Genomic DNA, 21,501 nt, shown 5'->3' with positions numbered 1-21,501 from the left:
GATACCGGGGACAGATAGAGTAGTGGTAAGCCGGGGAGGTCTGTATAGTGTGAGATTCCTTTAGGTCTAATCTCGACGGACTGCCAAAAAATTGGTAGACAAACGCTCCGGATTCTTTTCGAGACTTCAGTCGCTGATTTAAGGTCTCTGATCGAGGTGACCTAAGTTCTGTATCAGTGGAACCTTATTAGATAACCTTCTGTCCCGCTAGTACCGTTGACGATGCACTAACAAAAGGAGATAAATTGGGGGAGTACCCAACATTTTCCATAATGATTCGTAGAATCTCGTTTGGCAGTTGCGAGATTATGTCTGACATCTTCTTTTCGGTTCAGATAAGGCTCCTCGCGTCTTTTGGCAGCTCAAGCAATGAACAGGAATCAGGCTCTGTGTTGGGCCGGTTTTGAAAGCCAGAATGCGGTGTGTCGATCCAGGGTGGCCGGCGGTGTCGGCATTTATCCACGGCGAGCAGTTATGATAGATCTCTGATATTTAGGAATCGAGTGCTTAATTCATAATGAAAATATGTGGGAGGTTGGAGCACAAAAGAAAATTTATAATGAGATTTGAAGATATCCGTTATGTAAATAGGGATAGGGCTGGAATGGCCGTAAACGTCTTTGTCAAATTTCAATGCTGGCCAAAAAATGACAATCAAAATGCGTCCAAAATCGACGATAGTAGAAGATGCGGATAAATAAGGCGTAAGGGTAGGCCAAAGCGTGAGGAATCTGCTGATATGCATCAATGCCATTTTAATGCTCGTTTGCGTATTGCATCCTACTTTCTTTAGCATATTTCACAGTCGCGTTCCAGCCCAGGCTATCAGCGATGGGATTGCCGCTAATTGAGCCATCAGTGAGAGTCTTGCTAATTGGAAAGGCAGCTGAATTCCCGTGACTGAAGCTTCTCGAACAGATAGGACAGTGTATTAGGACTAAAGGTTAATGGGAGTAAGAGTTGGGCCAGGCGAGCCTTCGAGAGGGGTGTGTGGGTTCGAAGGGAGGAGCGTGACCTTTCCGAATGGGAGGCCGAGCTCAAGACGAATTACAATGACACTGGATTGAAAAAGTGGCTGATGAAAAAGGAATCTCTATGTTATTTTGTTGGGTTTGCGGATTAATCATGGAAAGATGTCCAGACTTCTGGGAGGTATATGAGGCCCTCGGCCGACTTGTCTCAACCAGCCGCCGTGCTGAGATTGCAATGGGCGATCACCCGTAGTCCGTGTGCTCTAAATAAATTTTTACTTTTCTCTCTGTGTTCGCAAAAAAAAAAAAAAAAAACCATATCCTTCTGCCCTTCGTAGACTGCATTATTGTCATATAACGGACAAACTTACCCCGACACTGACGGCAATTGCGAACTGCTTCTGTAGATAAGCGTCATACAGAAAAGTTTAGTCCACTCTTCTCTGTGACTACCCTATACCAAATCTTGTTCCCCAAGGCTCATTTGGCAAGCGGTTTGCGGCTTCTGTAAAGCTACTCAACTTACCTAATATGAACTCTAAAGGTTGGGCTCTCGTGTAAGAAACGCGCTGCATTTTGGGTTTCTGTTAAACGCGCCCAAACTGGAAGTGCGACGCATTTCCACTCTATGTGCTTGGGTAGGTGCACAAGTCTCCCTCGGGCCGTATGATATCGGAAATGCACCGCACTGACCCTTCGGATGACTTACTCGATAAGCGCGCCTTGCCAATAACGAGAGCCATTCGCTAAACCATGGAGGAAAGAGAGGATGCAAGGCCCCAGCGACTAGCCCATGACCTGTCCAACGTCCAGGCTGTGACTCGGAACTTCTCCCCGGCAGCCCGGACCCACGGCCCCCTCGTTAGCGCTCAAACAAACCCACCGACACAACCGCTTTTAGAAGGTAGGTGTGGGTGACCTTATCGTAGCTCTAAATGCTAATTCTTGTCACGAATACTCGCCCGCATGTTGCTTCGAGCACATCTGAGGATCCCCGTGCTTTAGTTATTGATATTGATAATTGAATAGATGTCTTTCAGGATTGAGCAATGTTTCAGGTAGTTGTGGCTTAGATCTCTCGGGTCTGTTGGTTCTTGCAAGAAGGCACCGCCCTGATAAGAGCGGGGGGCACAGTTTCCCTTTGTTCGACCCAACGATTACGTACGACGATGCTGCTACTACTACGTTCTGTTGGTTCTCCCCTGCTCGTCGTCGGTTGGCGAAGACATTGTTGGTGATTAGTGGGTCTTGTGTGATTTCTCATACGACAGGTAGCCAGTAACTAACAGCATCCCTTGTTGATCAACTAAAGAGCGCGCAATTGAATTTCGCGCCCACTGAAACAGAGTCGCCATGAAATTTCGAAAGGTCCTAATCAATAGCTTTTAGGTTGAGTAGATAAGCAAAGAGCCCCAGCAGCCAGGCCCAAAAAAACGCCCATTCCGGGCCAAAATCTTTTTCTGTTTCACTTTACCTCACTCAGTTTTTCACGATGTGTTACTTCGACCAGGTTGTTTGGGCTTGCGGCAACTGGAGGTGGGGCAAGTTTCGCGAACAATGCAACAAAGAGCACCGCATCGGAGAGACCTGCGGATTGAAGCTTGTATATGAGCGGCAAGACGAAGCCAAAAACTGCAAAGTATGCGATCAAGTGACGAAGAAGGAAAACTGGATTAGAAGGACGACCGAAAGAATGGCTCGGCTTCGTGAATGGAAGCATTTGGCCAGCCTTGAAAGATGTGAAGAAGAGGTGGCCTCCTTGAAGGGTGAAATTCTGAGACTGCGCGAGCAACACAACACAAACATGTCTGGAGGAGCCAGCTTTGGCCTCAAGTCCGGAAGCCCATTCGAACTCCGTACTAGCATTGGCGGCCCATTATCTTGCACGTCGATTCCCATCGGCCTTACGGAAAGACAAGATGACCTACCATCAAAAATGCTCTTCGAAATCTATGCAGCTAGGCGTCAGACGCGACCTAAAGATAACAACAATCATCTATTACGTCTCTCAAAAACCTCAGCTGGAGTCAAAAAGCATCGGAAAACTTTGGCTTAAACTTCCTTGTCAGTCAAGGATTGGCTCAACGCAGCCGCTGGTACTGGCTACTCTCCCAAGTTCATGGAGAGGAGGAAGCTGGGGAATTGTAACGGACCCAGAGGCAACGCTGAAGATGCCGATATGATGTCTTGTTGAGCGAGTACATTAGATTTTCATCTATCGAACTATAGGTTTTTCACGCTTACATAGTGAAGTACGAATATGCTATTGGCGCTAGGGAAACAATAAGAGCTTACCACCATGCTCTCCATATTCTCGCGTTTACACTTCGGAACAGATCAGCCTACGGCTTTGCGGACTTTCGATGGCGACCTGTCATCGACTTCATCCATGTTGATAGACATCTCCTACACACTGGAATGATATGGTGCTTCCAGTTTGATGTGCAGATTTGCATAAAGCGTGTATGATGAAAGGGCCTGGAACAACAGGTTTCAATGTGGAGTCGACCGGAACTGATTAAGAACCCGACCAACTTAGATTTCGCCTACAGAATACTGCCTCTCTAACTGGCGCAGGATCTTTCCAACCACCTCTTCCGCCAGTTTGTCAATATCCTGAGCATCAAATCCTTTCTTGAAAATGACGTTCTCCCAACGGACGTTGCTCCCGTCACTATCCTGGAGAGAGTATTGGTCTTTATTCACAAAGTGCAGGTACACACGTCCGCCGGGATCGCCTGCAGATATTGATTGGCTTGAAGTCTTCAGAGTTCCAACTACACATCGCTCGTTCTTCAACTGCAGTCGACGACTGCGCTGTTTGGTTATTCTATGCTCTGAGCGTCGTGAGCGAGCCCGTTGTGCTTTTATAACGTAAGTTTGGATGTCCATTTTCAGGTTATGACTTTGGAAACTCACTGAGTCGATAGCGAGCCATCTTCGTAGGGTACTTAGTTGCGGTTCCAGACATACATACATTCGAAAGACGTGTCGTCAAGGTCAGACTCAAGCAGCTGCTGTAAAGATGGTGGTGCGATGCGGGGTTTCCCAAACGACCCGCGACGCAATGGGTAGCGTGGCACAGACCATCTGCCGCAGGCATTTTTTTCACAGCCTTAGGAAACACCTGCTTTAGTAATCTAGCTGTATACTGTAAGTAACTCTGCGGAATGGAATACCTTTCACGAAAAACAACAACAACAACAACAACCAATAGCAATCAATCAACACATTTGCTACTGCTCATCACATTCACTTTAATTCTTTAAGCAAGCTCAATGCGATACCATCTCCCTTGATAAACATTCACGTAAGAGTGGGCAGGGGCAAACGACAGTCTAGGATACATTATGTTATGTTATGTTATGTATATTTTTCGTCCGGGGGGCCAAAGGCCCCGAAAAGTCTCCTACTGGAGCACAGGACGTGCTGAGCTAAACTATCTACAATTGCTGTCGCGCTGGACTCCTCCTAGAATACCCGCCATGTCCACTCGCATCAACGGAGAGCCTCTCGAGCTCCTTCCCCCGAGGGCACCTTCCTACTCGTAGCCAGCCCTACGGTAGGTTCAAGCACATCATCTTGGATGTCAAAGCAGGTGATTCAGGACATATCCCCATGCAACTGCGATTCCGTCTAGTTCATCCAGCATATCATCGGCACGAAGGCGCATTACTTTCAAGAGGTCATCCCGTCAGCGGGATCTATTCCTCTCCAGCCTAGAATTCTCTTGCACAGATAGATCAAGTAGCTTTCCATACCCAAAGGCAGGAGAACCATAACCCCTAAGATCGCCAGTAGCTGTAACCCTAGAACTATGCATCCTTAGGGAAACCCCTCGCAGGGGAAAAACCCAAGGTGGCCAGAACGCTGCTCTGTAGACGAGGCAATTGCCCCCTTCCACGGTCTCCAGGTAAGCTCTGTACCATTTTGACCCAGCGGTTTGTGTCTAGTAGTCTCATCCAGTGAGACATATCGTCGAGGCCCGGTTGTGTTCCGGGCAGCAGCCGAGGCTGCAGAAAGAAAGAGGTCTCTGGGCAGTATGCGTACTGCAGAGGTCGGTCATGCAGCGTTTGAGCTACGAAAAGGGCAGCGAGCCATTTGAGGCCCGTGCGTCGAAGTTGGGGGCAACTGAGGGCCCAGAAAGTCGCGCAGCTGACGGCTGCTGGTCTTGTTTGGCAGCCGAAGCCACAAAGGTCGGTCGAGGCAGCGTTGGGCTGCAGGTGAGGATGTGGGTGAGGATGCGATGACCCTCAAGTGTCGAGCGGTAGAATGCCGCAAGTGTCGTCTGGGCAGCCGAGGCTGCAGATGTCGGTTGTGCGGGAAATCGAAGGGGCGCAGAGCCCGGAATGTCGAAGGCTCGCGAAGCCGTAATGTCGAGGTAGGAAGAAGCCGCAGATATCACAAAGGAAATGGTGCCCGAAGGCGATGTCAAGAGCTCGCGGAGCTCAGTGTCGTTGGAGACACATGTCACGAAGAAAGGTCAACTCTCTGAATCCCTTTCTTCAGGCAGCTGTTAGGGTCCCGCTAAGCCCACAGCTGTCTTTGCTGCCATTTTGGCCTGCAAAACCTTTCTGCCCTAGCAGCGCGCTAACAGCGGGTGCCAAGGAAAATTTTTACAGGAGAGAGTTGGTCTAGGATACATGACGATTTATAAATAGAAGTGTAGGGTGATTGGCTGTAGATTTACTAGCAAGGCGCTCTCGCGACTTGTGTCCATGGGTCAGCATTCCACTCTAAGAACGCCGTCTTTGCCAACCAAATATCCTCTGAAAAGCTTTGACTTGGCCGACTTCGCTTGCTTGAATCACCAATTACCTTCTTGGCATCCATCGTCTCCGACTTCCACGCTCGCTTGTTCGGCACCAGCTGCGCCAACGGACGTCGAGGCGGGTTGAGTAGCAAAGCCCGTTCAAAGTCGATCACCATAACCCCGCTGGTCTCAGGATTGAATAACATGTTTGCAAGCCTCACATCTTTGTGGACCACGCCCTCTCGATGCATGGCTCTCAAGGACCGAATGGCCTCGTCTTCGAGCGACCTGTCCATGTCGCCAATTCTCTGTGCTCTGTCGATGCTGCAGCCTCCCCAGGACAAAAATGACATGTGCACCACGTAGACCCGGTGGTCATAGTAGTAAGTCTTGTTCATCGACCGAAGGTCAACCGCACCCAGGAAAACAGGCACGTGGACGCCTTGGATTGGTTTGAGACGCTCGTAGACAGCAGCCTCGTGCTCGAGATCTTTGATGAAAGCCCGCACCGTGCCCTTGCTGACAAAGGTGTAGCCATGCGCAAGTAGGGTCACTTGGAAAAGCACACCCCGCGCACCACCTTCCCCCAAAGGCCTGATCCCGTCGTCGAGAGACTGTTTCAGCTGCTTCCTGAGTAGGCGAAGCCATTCCTCGTGATTGACAGGATGACGTGCGCGGGCGGGAGCGCAGCTCTTGCAGTGAAGTGCCACGTTCGGGCACTTTGGGTCAAGAAAACCACCCTTGGCCATCCCGAGAAGACATTTCTGCGTACAGTACTGCCGACCCTGCTCGCCGCCTCCTCCGCGCGGCCGTAACGCCAGTCGCTGGCTCCGCCTAGTTCCTTGTCTTATGTTTCGTCCGGTTGGCGTAGGCGTGTCCGGTGGCCTGGATGCCGACTCGTCATCAGATGGTTCCTGCCTGTCGTCCTTCGTCAACGACCCCTCGCCAATCTGGCACACAGCAGTTCGACGTGTCCTTTTGCGGGGCAAGGCCGGCGACCGATCGACATCCTTGTAGGTGGTAGGTTCATGACCAGGTGAGTAGTCTGATGACGCCGATCGTTCATTTTCTGGGATAGAACGCAATGTCGATTCGAAGTCCTCAGCCCACGTCTTCAAGTTCTTCATAGCTTTTAGACGTTCCTCCTGCCTAATCTCCCGTCGTTCTCCAGGCGAACCGAGAGCGATGAGGGTGAACGCTAGATATTGACCGACAGCCGTGCATATATGGAGGTTGTTTGGATGTGCCGACACCTCCGGACCAGGCTCTGCTAGATGATAGTACAGAGTCTCAGGTTCGTCCCAGTCAACTTTGAGAAACACAATAGCCTCGCCAGTAGTAAGAAGACCATATTCAAGGCCACTTTCGATCATGTAATGATATGTCTGCGTGATGGCAGATGCCGTCAGCTTCTCCGCGTGGTACTGGAAACGCGTATCAGGGTCTACAGAAGTTGGGATCGTCCTTCGGTTCACAACTTCCCTGTGGATGTCCATGGCGCGGAGACCGAGACGAAGATGCGGAGTGGTCAACTTGTGCGGCGGCTTATACTCGGAAACGTAAACCATAGTGCGCCGGGAAGACAGGGTGTTGTCGGATCGATAGACGCAGATTTGATCCGGCCGCAACTGGTTGAGATCTCTTCGGTGGTCTGGCGTCCGCGGTGGTGTCGATGGGGTCTCCCTCTCAACGACTTCTTCGGCCACATCGCTGAGGGCATGGGGATGGTTCTCAAAGACGACGCCATCTCCGATCTGAAAAGCCCTGCTGACCTCTTCCACCTGTTTGAGCTGTTGTATGATGGCTCTAACCGGATCTTCCACGCTATTATGTAGGAAATATTCGAGCGTCTTCTCGTCTGCTATCGGTCGTTGAGAGATCCTGTTCCCCAAGCCGGCCAGGAAGTTTCGGTTCTCGAAAACGCGGCTTTCGGTAGGAAATGAATCGTAGAGTGTACCGAAGGTGAGCTTCTGTTGATCAAGGAAGTCGGGCCATGGCCTGAGGTTTTTAGGACACCACTTGTCACGCGGGTTGGTGATGGAGCCCCTCGAAGTCAGTTTTGGATCTGTTTCGATTGCGAAGCGAGAGAAAACGGAAGCATGGCAAGCTGCAATGTATTCGTCAAGTGTCGTGAGTCGTGTTTGTTCCTCTGACGCTTCGGCGCGTTGCTGTTCCCTCTCGGCGCGTTGTCGCTCTTCCTGTCGTTCTCTCTCTGCTTCCTCGGCGCGTTGCTTTTCCCTCTCGGCGCGTTGCTTTTCCCTCTCGGCGCGTTGTCGCTCCTCCTTCGCGCGCTGCTCAGCTTCTCGTAGCAGTCTTGTCAATTCTTCTACACTCAATGATCCATCCATGATATGTGGGATTGATGTCGTGGTGAGGATCGATTTCGAAGAGTGGATATTTGCATTGCAAACGTGTGTTTTGTGTTTTGATGCTTGGCCTAATTAAAGTGGAGCCTCATTACGTTGCGAAGGGTTACCCGCCGGAAATCATATCGAGGCAAGTTCTTTGTCAGCGTGCGGGGCCCCACATCGGCATATCTCGGCCATGCCCAGCGTAATAATCAGGGTCCCGCAAAGCCACTGATCAATGAAATCTACGGTCGGCTTTCTGGCTTGATAACACTTTTTTTGACCATAAATCTTTTTTATCTCTTTTTTTTTCGCTTTCGTTGAGGCTTGAGTCCTGACGCGACGGATGAAACTTCCTGGCGGACTACCATGAGTTGCGACAATCGCGTTGCCTTCGTGCCCTCGCTTCCGGCACAGGAGGGACTAGGGATGGGGTCCATGCCACTTCCTGAGGTGGTATTGCCGTCCTAAACATTGTACTCTACCTGTGTATGTGACTAACGTGCCATGTACCGGTAGTTAGTGGTTTCTCGAAATTCAATTCTACCCCCCGTCAACAATCAAGTCTACCCCCTGTAAAGCGGGGTAAAAAAAATCTATTGTACAACAATTGATTTTGGACTGTAGGACTAGGATACATGATAATCTCTTAATGAACCAAGTGGCCCCTCAAAATCATATTTATTGCATCTTGAATTCATGCTATGTTGAGTGATGAGTCTAGGTTGTGCGCAATACAATGATGTCTGCAACTATCCGGTCGTTTAGTCTCGACAGTGCTTGCTTGACTACTCGCTCGGCCAGTTCTATGGGCAAAACGAAACTTACCTTGTTTAGGACATCGTTGTGGAGCCTACCAGGATACCGTCCGGCCCAAGCCATGCTATCATTAGCTAAAGTCATGATAGACGATCAGTGTATCGACCTGCCCCTGTTCATACTCAGTTCAGCTAGCTGTTTCAGGAAACCACTGTGGAGTCAACAAGGATACCGTCCGGTCCAAGCCCTCCTTTCATTGGTTTGAGCTCTAGACCAAGCGACCAGGGTGTAACGATATTTCGTAAGCAGCCTCTGAGCTCAGACCATGCTTTCGTCTCGACACCGAGTTAGATGCTTTCTTTTCCCGTGCTTTTTAGCCAACGATGAATAAAAAATGGGTCTATGGAGATTGATCAATTAATTGCTTTATTCTCTATCGTTTTATATACATATCGCTAGATGCATCGTTGTGGTTGAATTTTGACAAAATAAAATGCCTCTGTCGACTGCCCGCGCGAAGTCCACTAAGACCACCAAGGACCCAAGCCTGGGGGGAGCCCGATTCGCATGTCCTATTTATCACTTGTAACCCTAACCAGGACCCCTTCGGCGTGTTTTTTGACTGCAATGGTTTATATGACACGATCTCGACACTAATACTGAATTGAAACAATCAATGCGAGCGTCAAATGGGATTGATTGAATTGATGCACGTGACTTCAACTTCCATAAAATTGACGGGATTGAGTTGATGGTTGAATTAATCGCCAGCCTAGTTTAAAAACAACCACCCTCATGCCCTCACCCCATTTCGATAGATATTTAGAAATGTACAGATGTGCTGGGAAATCTGGCTTAGCTGAGATCCTTCCACTTAGGCTCGCAGTCGCCCTTTGCGGCGATCCAGTCGTTGATTCCCTGGACGAACCAACCGCTCGTCCACTTCTCCCCAGGCTTCTCCTCCTTCTTGGGCTTGCCGTTCTTGAAGCTTCTGGCGATGCAGCACACGTTCTTGTGGTAGCGCCACTGGAAGCAGCGACGAGACCCATGAAACGCCTTATCATCTTTGCGTAGGTCGTACCTCGCCTTGATGAGAGCGTTGCGCTTTTCGTCGTTGCTAAGGCTGAAATACTCGTCGTTGGTGATGCCGAGACCATCAGCCTCGCAAACCTTGGCGCAGTGCGCCTCATCATGGTGAGCGCGTTGCTCAACCGCGTTCTTCTGATCTTCCTTCTTCTGTCGGCCCTTCTGGTGGTCAGAAGCCTTGTTCTGGGCCTCGGGCTCGACTCCGATGTAGCAAACGTCGTCGGAAAAGTTGTCCCATTCATCCTGCTTCTCCTTTATATTTGGGCCGAAGAATGCTTCGTATATCTCCTTGATTTGGAGGGGACCCTGCACTTCAAATTAGTTTGCTTCATTTCTTGGATACCTAGCCATCCCCTGTGTGCACAAACCTTCTTCTCTCGCGTCTTCTCATATTGCCATACTGAGCTGACCTCCTCTGCATTCATGTGATGCATGGTCAAGAGAGGTTCACACCAATGTTCATTTCCAAAAGGTAGCGTGACGGGTTTCTCGCCGTTGAACATCGGGTGAGCCTGCCTGACCTTCTTACCCGTCTCCATGACGGCTAAGGACATGAGATAGTCACCGCAGCATTCATGTGTAGCCATCTGATCGTACTTGGCCACTAGATCTGGGATCTCCGCCATCTTCTTGACGGTTTCGCCGTGAATAACATAGCCACTACCTCCGTGGGCGAAGCGGGTATTCTTGAGCATGGTCACACTTCCGACATACGGTGTCTCTTGCCCGTTGACCTTGTTGCGTAGCCACCAGACCAGATTTGACCAGAAGACATAGCTATCGGCTTCGGCAAACACATACCACTCCATGTTGGGGCGCATCGCCCAGACACGATCGATCATGTGAATAAACTTGTACTTGTCAAGTTCCCAACCACCCTTCATGTCGGCCGTGCAGTATTGCTGAGGAATGGGGCAATCGACCTGCGTCTTGTACAGATCAAACTCCTTACGTCCCTGCTTGACCTCATCTTTGACATCTTCGAGGACGTTGTAGACGTGATAATTGCCAATTTGTTGCTCCTGTCCGAATTCGTTAGCTGCAAATCTTAATATAACTGTGGAATGGAAACAGAGTTCTGTCAATAGCACGAAGCATGCGCCCGCAATTATCCCAACGCACGCTTCCTCACCAATCGGTGTCGCTACTCACAAGGTCAGAGAAAAGTAAAAAGTTAGGCAAGCACTGCAGACTCGTCAGGAGATGGGTCGGGAGCTTCGTGTATGCTTCGGTAGCACCCGTCTTCATTACTAGCAGGATACCGTCTGTGTTGGGGAATCCGTCACAGGCACTGTTCAGGTTCGACGGCGGACCTGAGGGGATCTCAACGTTTACCGGTTCACTAGGCTTAGTCTCAAGGACGACACTGATGGTCTCCTGGCTACCAAAGTACTTGGTCACGGTCTGGTCGTCGTCGTTGTTCTGACTGCCCGTGTTGCCCTTACCTTCAGAAGTGAGGACTCCTTCAGGCTTCTTATCCTCCTGAATTAGGCTACCGGCGCCTTCAGCGGCGGTCTCCTCGTTCTCAGGCTTACCATCACTGCCTCCACTCTTATTGGGTTCCCCTTGATGTTTTTTGTTGTCGCCCTCGACCTTACCATCATCTTCAAGTGGACCACCGGCGCCCTCGGCCTCCTTCCTCAGGGTACCGTTCTCCTTGTCTTCTGCTTTGTTGTTGTCGTTCTCTTGGTAGGCGTTGCCGCTTTGTGGCTGCTTGTCTCCGGCGGGTTTGTTGTCGTCGTCTTGGGCTTCTGTTCTACCCCCGCCGTCGTAAGCAATGCCTTCATGGCTGGGGTATTCGGTCAAATGGCCGTAAATACCCGGGGAGTCGTCGTCTAGCTGATGGAGGGGCACGACAAGAAACATGGTTAGGGCATAGAGAGTGAGGGCAACCAGCTTCCGGCCTCGAGGGGTGCTCCAGGCGGAGCCGAATCCGAGACCCATTGGGAAAAGCTACAGTACAAGCCAAAAGTACATAAAAAAGAGAGGAACTAGAAAGAGTGAAGTGAGGGTGAGAGGAAAGGATTGCATAGAAAGGAAAAAGGAGGGAAGCTAAGGCGAACAAGTCATCCTTGACAAAGTTGGAAAGGAGCCGACAAGAAAAACAGAAGGAGGAGAGATGGTCACTTGATCTTCTTGAGGGATTTTTTTAAGTTTTACAACGTGCATCATGTTCAATACAATCAATGGTCAGACGCACTCCCCCTGACGGGGATTGAATCTTAAATAAAGGGCTAGGAGGGTAGGTTGTGGCGTGGTAACACAGGACAAAGTTTACCGTGCATTGAGGATGCGAACCCAACGAGCGTGCACGGAAAAAAAAGGACGTAAATTAATGAAATTACAAGGGAACAGGGACTAGCGCACGGACGATACGTATGTATTTTATTCGAATCCATGCAGTTCTTAGTACAGTAGTAGTAGGTATAGGTGTTGATGACGATGGACAAGGTCCACAGATTTTTATCCAGCCACTTTCTCCACTGGATAGAAGCATAAATGTTATACATTATTAAAGGAGCGATAGACCCAGACTCCCTATCTCCCTCGGCACTTATCCCCAGCTTAGAACTATTGTGAGAAGCAGCCTCCTCTCCGCTGCCTTCTTATTATCTGTTGTCACGTGCCCTGCTGCCTAATGTCGCCACACTTACTACGAAGCTATTTCAATGTTGAATCAAAAAAGGGTTACCCCCAGAAGACTGTTGAGGCTTATACTTCAACATTCAATACCGATACAATGTAAAGAAAGTTATATGTAGCATTCTCTTTTTTAACCACTTTTATCTTCAACTAGATAACATCACAACCAAACAACAAAGGCCCATAAGGATCGTATACGGGGGCACCCGGAGATGGGCTCGCGCAGAATATCAAGAAAACAGCCGTCAATCCTCACTACCACCGCTCTTACACTTCCCCGTGTAAGCGTCAAACTTGTTCCCCTTAAGGCACCTGCACTTCTGCGTGTAGCTGCCCTAGATTAGTTCACTCTTGTATTTGCATATCTTGGAGTATTCGTTCTACTCCATGGCCTTCTTCTTGCAGACGCACTTATTCAAGTTGCAGACGCATTTGTAGCAGTCGGGCTTGCACTTGTCTGTGGTGCTAGAACGTCGGAATTTCAGTTGTGGGGATTTCAGTTGGGACTTCCGTGGGGATTTCAGTCGTGGGGATTTCAGTCGTGGGGATTTCAGTCGTGGGGATTTCAGTCGTGGGGATTTCAGTCGTGGGGATTTCAGTTGGGACTTCCGTGGGGATTTCAGTTGTGGGGATTTCAGTTGGGACTTCCGTGGGGATTTCAGTCGTGGGGATTTCAGTTGTGGGGATTTCAGTCGTGGGGATTTCAGTTGGGACTTCCGTGGGGATTTCAGTTGTGGGGATTTCAGTTGGGACTTCCGTGGGGATTTCAGTCGTGGGGATTTCAGTTGGGACTTCCGTGGGGATTTCAGTCGTGGGGATTTCAGTTGTGGGGATTTCAGTCGTGGGGATTTCAGTTGGGACTTCCGTGGGGATTTCAGTTGTCGGCGTCGGTGCATGACACTTCTCGTCCTTTCGATCCCACTTCTGGCCGACAGGACACTTGCACTTCTCGTCCTCTCGATCCCACTTCTGGCCGACAGGACACTTGCATTTCTCGTCCTTTCGATCCCACTGCTGGCCGACAGGACACTTGCACTTCTCGTCCTCTCGATCCCACTTCTGGCCGACAGGACACTTGCATTTCTCGCCCTTTCGATCCCACTGCTGGCCGACAGGACACTTGCACTTCTCGTCCTCTCGATCCCACTTCTGGCCGACAGGACACTTGCATTTCTCGCCCTTTCGATCCCACTTCTGGCCGACAGGACACTTGCATTTCTCGTCCTTTCGATCCCACTTCTGGCCGACAGGACACTTGCACTTCTCGTCCTCTCGATCCCACTTCTGGCCGACAGGACACTTGCATTTCTCGTCCTTTCGATCCCACTGCTGGCCGACAGGACACTTGCATGTTTTGGTGACTGGGTTGAACTCCTGGCCTTTCTTCTTGCAGATACACTTGCCGTGCATCAAGGAGGCCTCGCCGCCACAATAGCGGCGGGTGATGAAGTGACCCGAGGGATCAACATCGTCAGCCCTAGCCTTGAGACCTGGATTCACGGCCTCAGGGTTGGGGATGGCGGTGACTGAGGTTAGGGTAAGAAGTGCATTTAGGAGGAAGTGTTTGAGAAGCATGATAGGCGAGTGGTATGTCCCTTATGGAGGAAAAGCTGTGGTGGGTAGAGAGGGGAACGTAGAGTTTCTTTGCGTTGACAATCGAGAATTAGAACAGTTCGTAAGGTAATGCCCAATATCTTGGTTGGCGAGGATTCTAGAAAGGGTGCCAGAGAGGGTGATGAGGAGAGATTATATAGACCACTGGGTTTAACCCTATGCTGGACGCCCTTCCTTCTCTAGAAAATGGACTTACAGTCCCGTCCCTGTTTAGAGGCTGGTCCAGGCAACCTTCTGCCTCATCGAGCTAGAGTCTCTTAACTCAAAGCCAAACTCTCTTAGAATCTCATCGGTTTATGCATGCCTTCTTCCAGCCATACTGGACCAGTCACCTGAATAGACCACCCTCCAACAGCCAGCCTCACATACCGGATACGAGCTGGGAGAAATTCACTGACGCACAGAGAGATATTCCTAGCAAGATGACTCAATATTGACGAAGACCTTTGCTAAGGATACTCCTCTAAAAATTGGAAGGCATAAATCATCATAATTAGGAATAAGACCCGCAGTCAGAGATTCCCATTGGTACGTCTTAACGCAGCGCCACTGGGATGATCGGCAAGAAAACGGCTAGACGGGCCAAAGCGGAAGGGGATTAAGGTTATATGGTGTTGCAATGTATCCATCGGCCAGGGGGTTGAACCATTCACGGAAGACAAGCTGAAATTAATGACGAGAGATACGACGAACCCAATTGTTCTGGCGTCTGAGCACCCAAATTCTGTAACTTTGATAAGGATATGAGGTTAGGATTCTGCATAGATATTTCCTATACATTGTGCTCGTAACGTTAATTGTGAGCTAAAATATGTACGCAGGGACTACGAGTTTCGGAGAGACGGATGAGCCATAAGGGATCGACAAGCAATTCATCTGACCATAAGAGGAATACGCGGAGAAGAATACTTTTAAGGTTGTTGAGATAAAGCGAATTCAAGCAGCGGTAAACTAAATAGAGACATCATAGTGGCCACGGCAATCCAGGGACATGCAACCACATATTGCCGTAGAAAGTGTTCTGGGCCGCATCTGATGCTTATCCTCGCGTAGGTACCAACATTCGGTAGCCGATATCCCGGAGTCTTAGAATACAAAGCATCCTCTCCATCGGTTTGTCGTCAGCGCTCTACACCTCACCTGGTAGCAGTATTGATCGCATCCAAAGTTGCAACAAGGCTCGACCTCTAGCGACTTAAACGTTGGCCATGCATGTAGGTGGGTTTCAATATAGGTATAGGAGGGAGCCACAACGGGCCTACAAGACGGTTGAGCTTGCGGACAGAGCGGCCTCCTCCGACTTTCTACACCCTGCACTATCACCTTAGCTCTAGCGCAGAAGCGAATGGCCGTCGAACTATCCTTCGAGATCGCGTTTCGGCGTTGCCGTATGGAATATCAAGGTTATCCTCACAGAACTCCCCGCTTTCAGAGAACGAATAGCAGTTGAAGTTGGAAAGGAAAGGAGATGTCAATAGTTAACCTGGACTAGCATGCCTTTGAAAAGGTGGAAGATCTCTCTCTTTTAGAGACTGACTCCTGCCGATTGATTGTTTGTTGCGTAGCCACGACCCGATCATTAGCAGCTCAGATACTGCATGGACGTGCAGCCGACTTGTTTATTGCTCCAGAGACTGTTGTGCGAGTCTCGTTAATCTCCTAACCCCTGTTAGACGAACTAACGACCGACAGCCTTGTCATCGATTGCAAAATTTAGCATGTGAAAGAGAGAAAGTCCATGGAGGTAGTGGATTTTTTTCTTATTTTAAATTGCATGACACTTGTTAAATTTCTATTACAGTGGGAAGTATCGCGCAATAGAGTGAATGACCCATGCGGAGCTCAACATGCCGCCTGTTGCGTGTAATAGGTACCGCGACCTAGAGGATCTACATTTATAAGATACATCACGAGGTACATAATTAGGGATACGGTTAGGAGTAGGACTCGGTTACTGTAGGAGTGTGGGGCTTGATAAACTTATAAGCGCCTTCAAAACAGTAGCGTTAAATCCAAGTACAGATCTAGAAACAAAATCAGGAGCAGTAGCATACAGCGTAGTAAAATTCTAATAAGGATCACTCTGGGAGCACTCGGGTGCTAGATTATGCAAACTCTCAGAACACCTTTCGAGGTAACATCGTGTTTGTTCATATCAGGGCAAGATCAACTCAATGTAACCATCCTAGAGTGCAGAACAGCTATCCATTTAACCCCTAACAAACAGCTCTAAGGTACTGCCTCCGGACCGAGTTCCGAAGTTTTGGCCATCGCTAACTTTGTTGGGGTTTTGGGGTCGCATCTCCTGTGGCCAACCCGAGATAGACCGTTACATCATCTTCCGCCCCAGCTCCGTTGCCCAGGAACCACGACGTTGTTGAGTGCAACTCCCTTAGGATTGCTGCAACCTTTGGTTATCTCTTCTCATGCCTGGTTTCCCCATCCCTCAACTGTAACAAAAGTTGCTTGTAATTTGATCCAGGGTGGTCATCAATTCAATTCAATCGCCCCTCCGGTGGACAAAAGATCGCTATGTGCACCGTGCGAGCGTGCGCGTGCCATAAAACAGACCGTGCCAACCCTGTTTCAACTCAATCAACGCCCCAGATTGAATTGATCGCCACCCTGTAATGTGGTGAGGCAAAACAGTCCCCTTTTCAACGACGGCGGTATAATTATCACATCCCGCAACTGTTGTTTATATTGCGCAGTAGTGCTGGGTGAAAATATATTTTGCAAAACTTGGGTTTTTTTTTTTGAGATGCGAGTTCTTCTCGAGTTTATATCTCTAGATGATTTCATCTAGGACTTTGACCTTTAAATCTAGGACTTTCAGACTAACAGTCTGAATCCTGAAGGGAAGGGGGATCCCCGGATTTTCCAACACTGGCGCCGCGGATTTTACTCCAAGGACGGGGAACCCAGAACGATTATATGGCCTAAAAATACCTTAGTAATTTGCGAGTAATATTGGCAACAGACCGGGAATGTTAACTGGGTAACGTACATGATAAGCATGTGCACCATCCAAGTATGTGCACCAATCTTATTTCCACCTTAAATCAGGGTTTTAAAAAGTTCTTTAAAAATTCAAACTAAGCCTAAAATGGCTATAATTTTAATAGCTTATATATAAGTCTTAAATTAAGCCACATTAAATTTCTTAGATTTTTAAAAAAATCCTATATAGCTAGTATATAGAAAATCTATTTACACTGTGTATTTAGAGTTTTATATATAATATAAAATAGTTAAAAGTCTAAGAAAAATATATTATAGTAAAACTAGCTAACGTATGCGATAAGCGAGCGGGTCAGACAAGCGAGCGGGACAGAATACTGTATAGCAAAAAGTGACTTACCCTATAGTACTTTAAGACTTAAATAAAATAGTTAAAAATTTAAAAAAAAATTCTTTTTAAATAGTATAGTTAACTATATAAGAAAGTATTTTTAAAAGATTTTTAATTATTTTACTTTATATAGAAAACCTTAAAATACAGTATAAAAAAATCAAAATAGCTTATTTAAAGACTTATATATAAGCTATTAAAATCTTAGCTATTTTAACACTAAAATGAAAGTTTTATAAGCTTTTAAAAACCTACCTTTAAGGTAAAAAGTGGGGTGTCCCGCTCGCTTGTCTGTCCCGCTCGCTTATCGCGTACGTTATACTAATTTAAAAAATAATTTTATTAGATTTTTAGCCATCTTATTTATAATAGGAAATTGTTATAGGGTAGGTTTTTTAATACTATACAGTGCAGTGGTGCACATACTTGTCTGGTGCACATGCTTATCATGTACGTTATCCATTATTTAATCGTCACGATTTATGAAATAGCATCCAACACCAATCTTCCATCCCACCTACCCGACGCTCAGACCTTACTGTGCTCGTAAAAAAGTTGTTGAATTCAATACTGCTCTCTGAGCGCTTGCCAAGATACTTTCCCAACACTTCTCCCTTCCGACCAGGGTTTGTATCGCCGAATAGCGGGTTGGCTTCTTTAATGTAAGAGACACCATATTTTCTCTACATACTACAAAAAGCTTTTCATATGATTCATAAATCTGGCCGCTTTTGCACCGAAATGCAGAATCCTTACTGCCTTCCTTCCATTGTCTCGACTAGGCTTGTGTCGTGAGGCCTTTGTTGCTTCTAGCTATCATACTGGCGAGGCCATCAGCTGCAATATCTGACGGTGAGGCTTGAATGTGACGCAACAGCTATCTCATGTTGGAAGAATTGATGGTTCCCCCTCAACTTCAGGATTAAGGTTCAAGATTAAAGTTAAGGTTTAATGTCCTAAAACTCAAATCGTAGGACTTCCATCTAGGACTCTAGGACTTAAGTCCTAGACAGAAACAGTCGAAGATATAAGGCCACAAAGGTCCTTCGGCTGCAAGGAGAGAAATAAGAACAATCAATTGTTAACTGCACTCAGCATCCCTGCGTGATCCAACAACATCTCATCATGACAGATCGAATTTCCCATAACGGAAACAATGCCACCAAGGATAATGCTGATCGGGAACTTTTGCAATCGCCATTATTACCAAACTATCCAAAGTTTGAGTGGGATTTCGGGATGCAAGGCTGAGGGCCTCAACCATCAGTCGTAAAAGTGCACGGGCTTTCGCCGACCACCACTGCTTGTTTTTTTGAACTGTTTTATTTTAATTCGATCAAGTGCCTATCCAGCGACGGATACAAGATCCATTCTGCGTAAGGTCATTAAGATCACGTCCAGAGATAAACATGATTTTACCGTAAGCAGCTGCCATGAAAAAATGTCCTGATATGCCGACGGCTGTTATCGTTAGTACTGATGTCATAAGCACATCTGCCGAAAATGAAACTTACTTCAACGCCGGACCCGAGATAATTATGCAGCTGGGCGATCGACCGAGCAGTCTGACGCAGTATGAGGAGATATGGTTTCATGTAGGGCTGGGCAGATTTTGACGAGACTCAAAATATGTCGTTGATAGACCGGGATTGGTGATGCTTCAAAATCCAAAACCCTAAAATGAATAGTCTTGCCGATCAATGTTACTCTTCAGGCACAACAGCTGGTAGCGTTGAGAAAGGTCTGTATATCGATCGCTACTATATTGGACTATTTAGAGTTAATAATCCATACTGTTTCGTAATAATCGGAAAATTAGCCTTGGCAGAATCTGTTTGAGTCTTCTTGACTCATTTAACGGAAGAACTAGAGCAATGGAAATCTTGATATAGAATCACTTAATGACAACCACTACCGTACAACTTGAAAAGTCCGATTAGATGTCATAAAGTATCCTAAACGCTGGAAAGTATAGAATTAACCATGACTAAAAACGGTCCCTGGGAGCTCTTCACTGTTTGTATTATCAACTGGGACGTCATAATTAATGTACTGGCCTCCTCTCGTCAATGTCAAGCATGACTGCAGACATAGTAGCTCCATACCTCTGAGGCAGAGATGATCGGCACCCATTGTGCCAGCCACCAACGAGGGGCTACAGTAGGTACGCGCCATTGGCCTAAGCTGCTTGTTGTTTCTGCTTGAACTTTCGCTGTAACCTTCATGCAATGCAGTCTTGTCTGAGCAAACTGTTTCAGAAGATGACGGCAATATTACAACATTCAGTCATTGTCCGCCACTCCGTTGAGAACACAGCAGCGCAGTGAGGGGTCCGTGATGCTTGGCAGCTCTTTGTTTCCTTGGCGGTTATTCCAGTTTCGTCTTGATCAACAGATATGCAGAGGCAGAGCTCCTCAGTCCACTACAGGTATACTTCAGTGTAATTGATGATCCCCAAGCGCGAAATCGTGATCCAGCTGGAGTCATAGCAACTCAAGATCGCCCAGCTCAGCACAGCAATAGCCGGGAAACAGCCCAATTGCCGTGACAAGATATGTACGCCAAAAATTCGTTGATCAAATGTTGCACCAAAGCTCGGCTTTATAAAGAATTCCCCGGTCGACAAACGCGGCTCGTTGCATATGATGTGATATTTGCAAAACACAGATTGAACAGTGATCGTCCGATGAGCTGATCTAAACGGTCTAGTACGACTGGTTGCACACTTTTCTACATTGGGCTTTGTGATCATCATTCCCGGACGTAAAGTCCGGCTAGTCCAGAGATTGTTCAATAAAGAAGTGGTCATAATCAGCCCCGTCGACATTGGCGATTCAATAGTCTGAGACTCGACAGGCGCCAAGCGGATGGGCTTGATGTCAGCTGTGGAATTGCCAACGGCCGTTGCAATCCTGACGTTGTCATTTTCGCATTTTTCGCAGCGTAGCAGTCTCACAGACATACATGGGCAAACCGTTTAAACGGTCGAATATTTCCTCAAACGTTTGAACGGTTCAAAAATATTGCAAACGGTTAAACGAACGAATAAACGATTTAAACGAACAAATGAACGATTTATGACGGTGAGAAATATCCACCGCGCCTGCTCTAATACCAGTCGAAATAATGGCCACTATCATCGTCAACGTCCTGAGAGTCACCCTCCGGCCGTGGGATTCCGATTAAACCCATCCCGTTCTCATGCAGAGGCTGTATGAGTCCTTGACGCAACCAATTGCCCGTACATTCAATCATCTCGATAGTTTTGCATGTGATTCGTAATCTATCCCATGAACATGTTCTTCTTGCCCCAGAAAACGTCCTCTCCGGCTCCGATGACTCTGCTGGGATAGAAAGAATGCAAATAGCCATGCGGCTAAGTTTCGGATACTGCTTTCTCTGCTGTGGTTGACACCACCACTCCAGAGGCGTACAATCCGGAGGGATATCTGTTGCATCAACGTTGATGAAGCTAGTGAAATCATCCCTAACACTCGCGTTAATACTCCTAACCTCCAGCTTCTTTGATAGTATCGCGAGTTGATTTGGCTTCTTTGCCAGCGGTGGTGGCATCGACGTCGGGGTGGAGGGATGGTCGCTGGGTTGCTCGTAATTAAATTCCTTTTGCCAGAATGCTGTGGCCGAGGCAATAGTATCTTCATGCCATTCCTTTGGCCAGTTCTGCTTGATATACGCGATGCGTTTACGGGGATCAAGGAGGAGAGCGGCGGCGTATACGGGAACCTCGTCAGTTAGGCGGTAGTATTTAGAGAGGATAAACCATCCCATATCGATGGCTCGAACCATCCGTTCGTCGGAGTGTTCATCCGACTGATATAGCTTCTGATACAATGTTAGTAATCGACTTGATGTGGATAGATTGAATGGTACCTGTTGTTCTTCGTAATGGAGTAACAACATATCCATCAGCATCAACGATTGTGAGATAGACGAGTCATCTCCCTCTGCATACAA

The 21,501-nt window shown here is 47.9% G+C and overlaps 6 protein-coding genes across 6 annotated transcripts; 2 read left to right on the top strand and 4 right to left on the bottom strand.

Moving 5' to 3' along the window:
- Positions 1-2,073: 2,073 nt before the first annotated feature.
- On the top strand, positions 2,074-3,027 carry BKA55DRAFT_514042 (uncharacterized protein; the record flags this gene model as incomplete). The annotated part of the gene is made up of 2 exons (XM_046187947.1): positions 2,074-2,205; positions 2,455-3,027. Coding segments are annotated over 2 exons (705 nt in total), but the record flags the coding sequence as incomplete, so codon positions are not given.
- Positions 3,028-3,506: 479 nt separating this feature from the next.
- On the bottom strand, positions 3,507-3,909 carry BKA55DRAFT_540770 (uncharacterized protein; the record flags this gene model as incomplete). The annotated part of the gene is made up of 2 exons (XM_046190298.1): positions 3,507-3,835; positions 3,891-3,909. The coding sequence occupies 2 exons, from the start codon at positions 3,907-3,909 to the stop codon at positions 3,507-3,509; spliced, it is 348 nt and encodes a 115-aa protein (XP_046048075.1).
- Positions 3,910-5,563: 1,654 nt separating this feature from the next.
- BKA55DRAFT_67739 (uncharacterized protein) lies at positions 5,564-8,155 on the bottom strand. Its single transcript, XM_046198115.1, has one exon. The coding sequence runs from the start codon at positions 8,070-8,072 to the stop codon at positions 5,661-5,663; it is 2,412 nt and encodes an 803-aa protein (XP_046048074.1). The 5' UTR covers positions 8,073-8,155; the 3' UTR covers positions 5,564-5,660.
- Positions 8,156-9,526: 1,371 nt separating this feature from the next.
- Positions 9,527-12,094, bottom strand: BKA55DRAFT_572003 (uncharacterized protein). Its single transcript, XM_046193112.1, has 3 exons — positions 11,070-12,094; positions 10,286-10,939; positions 9,527-10,223 (listed from the first exon to the last, which is right to left on the bottom strand). Exons 1-3 carry the CDS (start codon positions 11,859-11,861, stop codon positions 9,687-9,689), a joined length of 1,983 nt encoding a protein of 660 aa, XP_046048073.1. The 5' UTR covers positions 11,862-12,094; the 3' UTR covers positions 9,527-9,686.
- Positions 12,095-13,457: 1,363 nt separating this feature from the next.
- On the bottom strand, positions 13,458-14,135 carry BKA55DRAFT_486792 (uncharacterized protein; the record flags this gene model as incomplete). The annotated part of the gene is made up of 1 exon (XM_046186230.1): positions 13,458-14,135. A coding segment is annotated over one exon (678 nt), but the record flags the coding sequence as incomplete, so codon positions are not given.
- A 4,367-nt stretch (positions 14,136-18,502) lies between these two features.
- Positions 18,503-19,398, top strand: BKA55DRAFT_572001 (uncharacterized protein). The gene has a single exon (XM_046193111.1). The coding sequence runs from the start codon at positions 18,960-18,962 to the stop codon at positions 19,140-19,142; it is 183 nt and encodes a 60-aa protein (XP_046048071.1). The 5' UTR covers positions 18,503-18,959; the 3' UTR covers positions 19,143-19,398.
- The last annotated feature ends 2,103 nt before the right edge of the window (positions 19,399-21,501 follow it).

This window comes from Fusarium redolens (genome assembly GCF_020744475.1).
Source record: "Fusarium redolens strain MPI-CAGE-AT-0023 chromosome Unknown BKA55scaffold_10, whole genome shotgun sequence".
NCBI classification, from domain to species: domain Eukaryota; kingdom Fungi; phylum Ascomycota; class Sordariomycetes; order Hypocreales; family Nectriaceae; genus Fusarium; species Fusarium redolens.
This window is presented reverse-complemented; position numbering and strand designations above follow the sequence as displayed.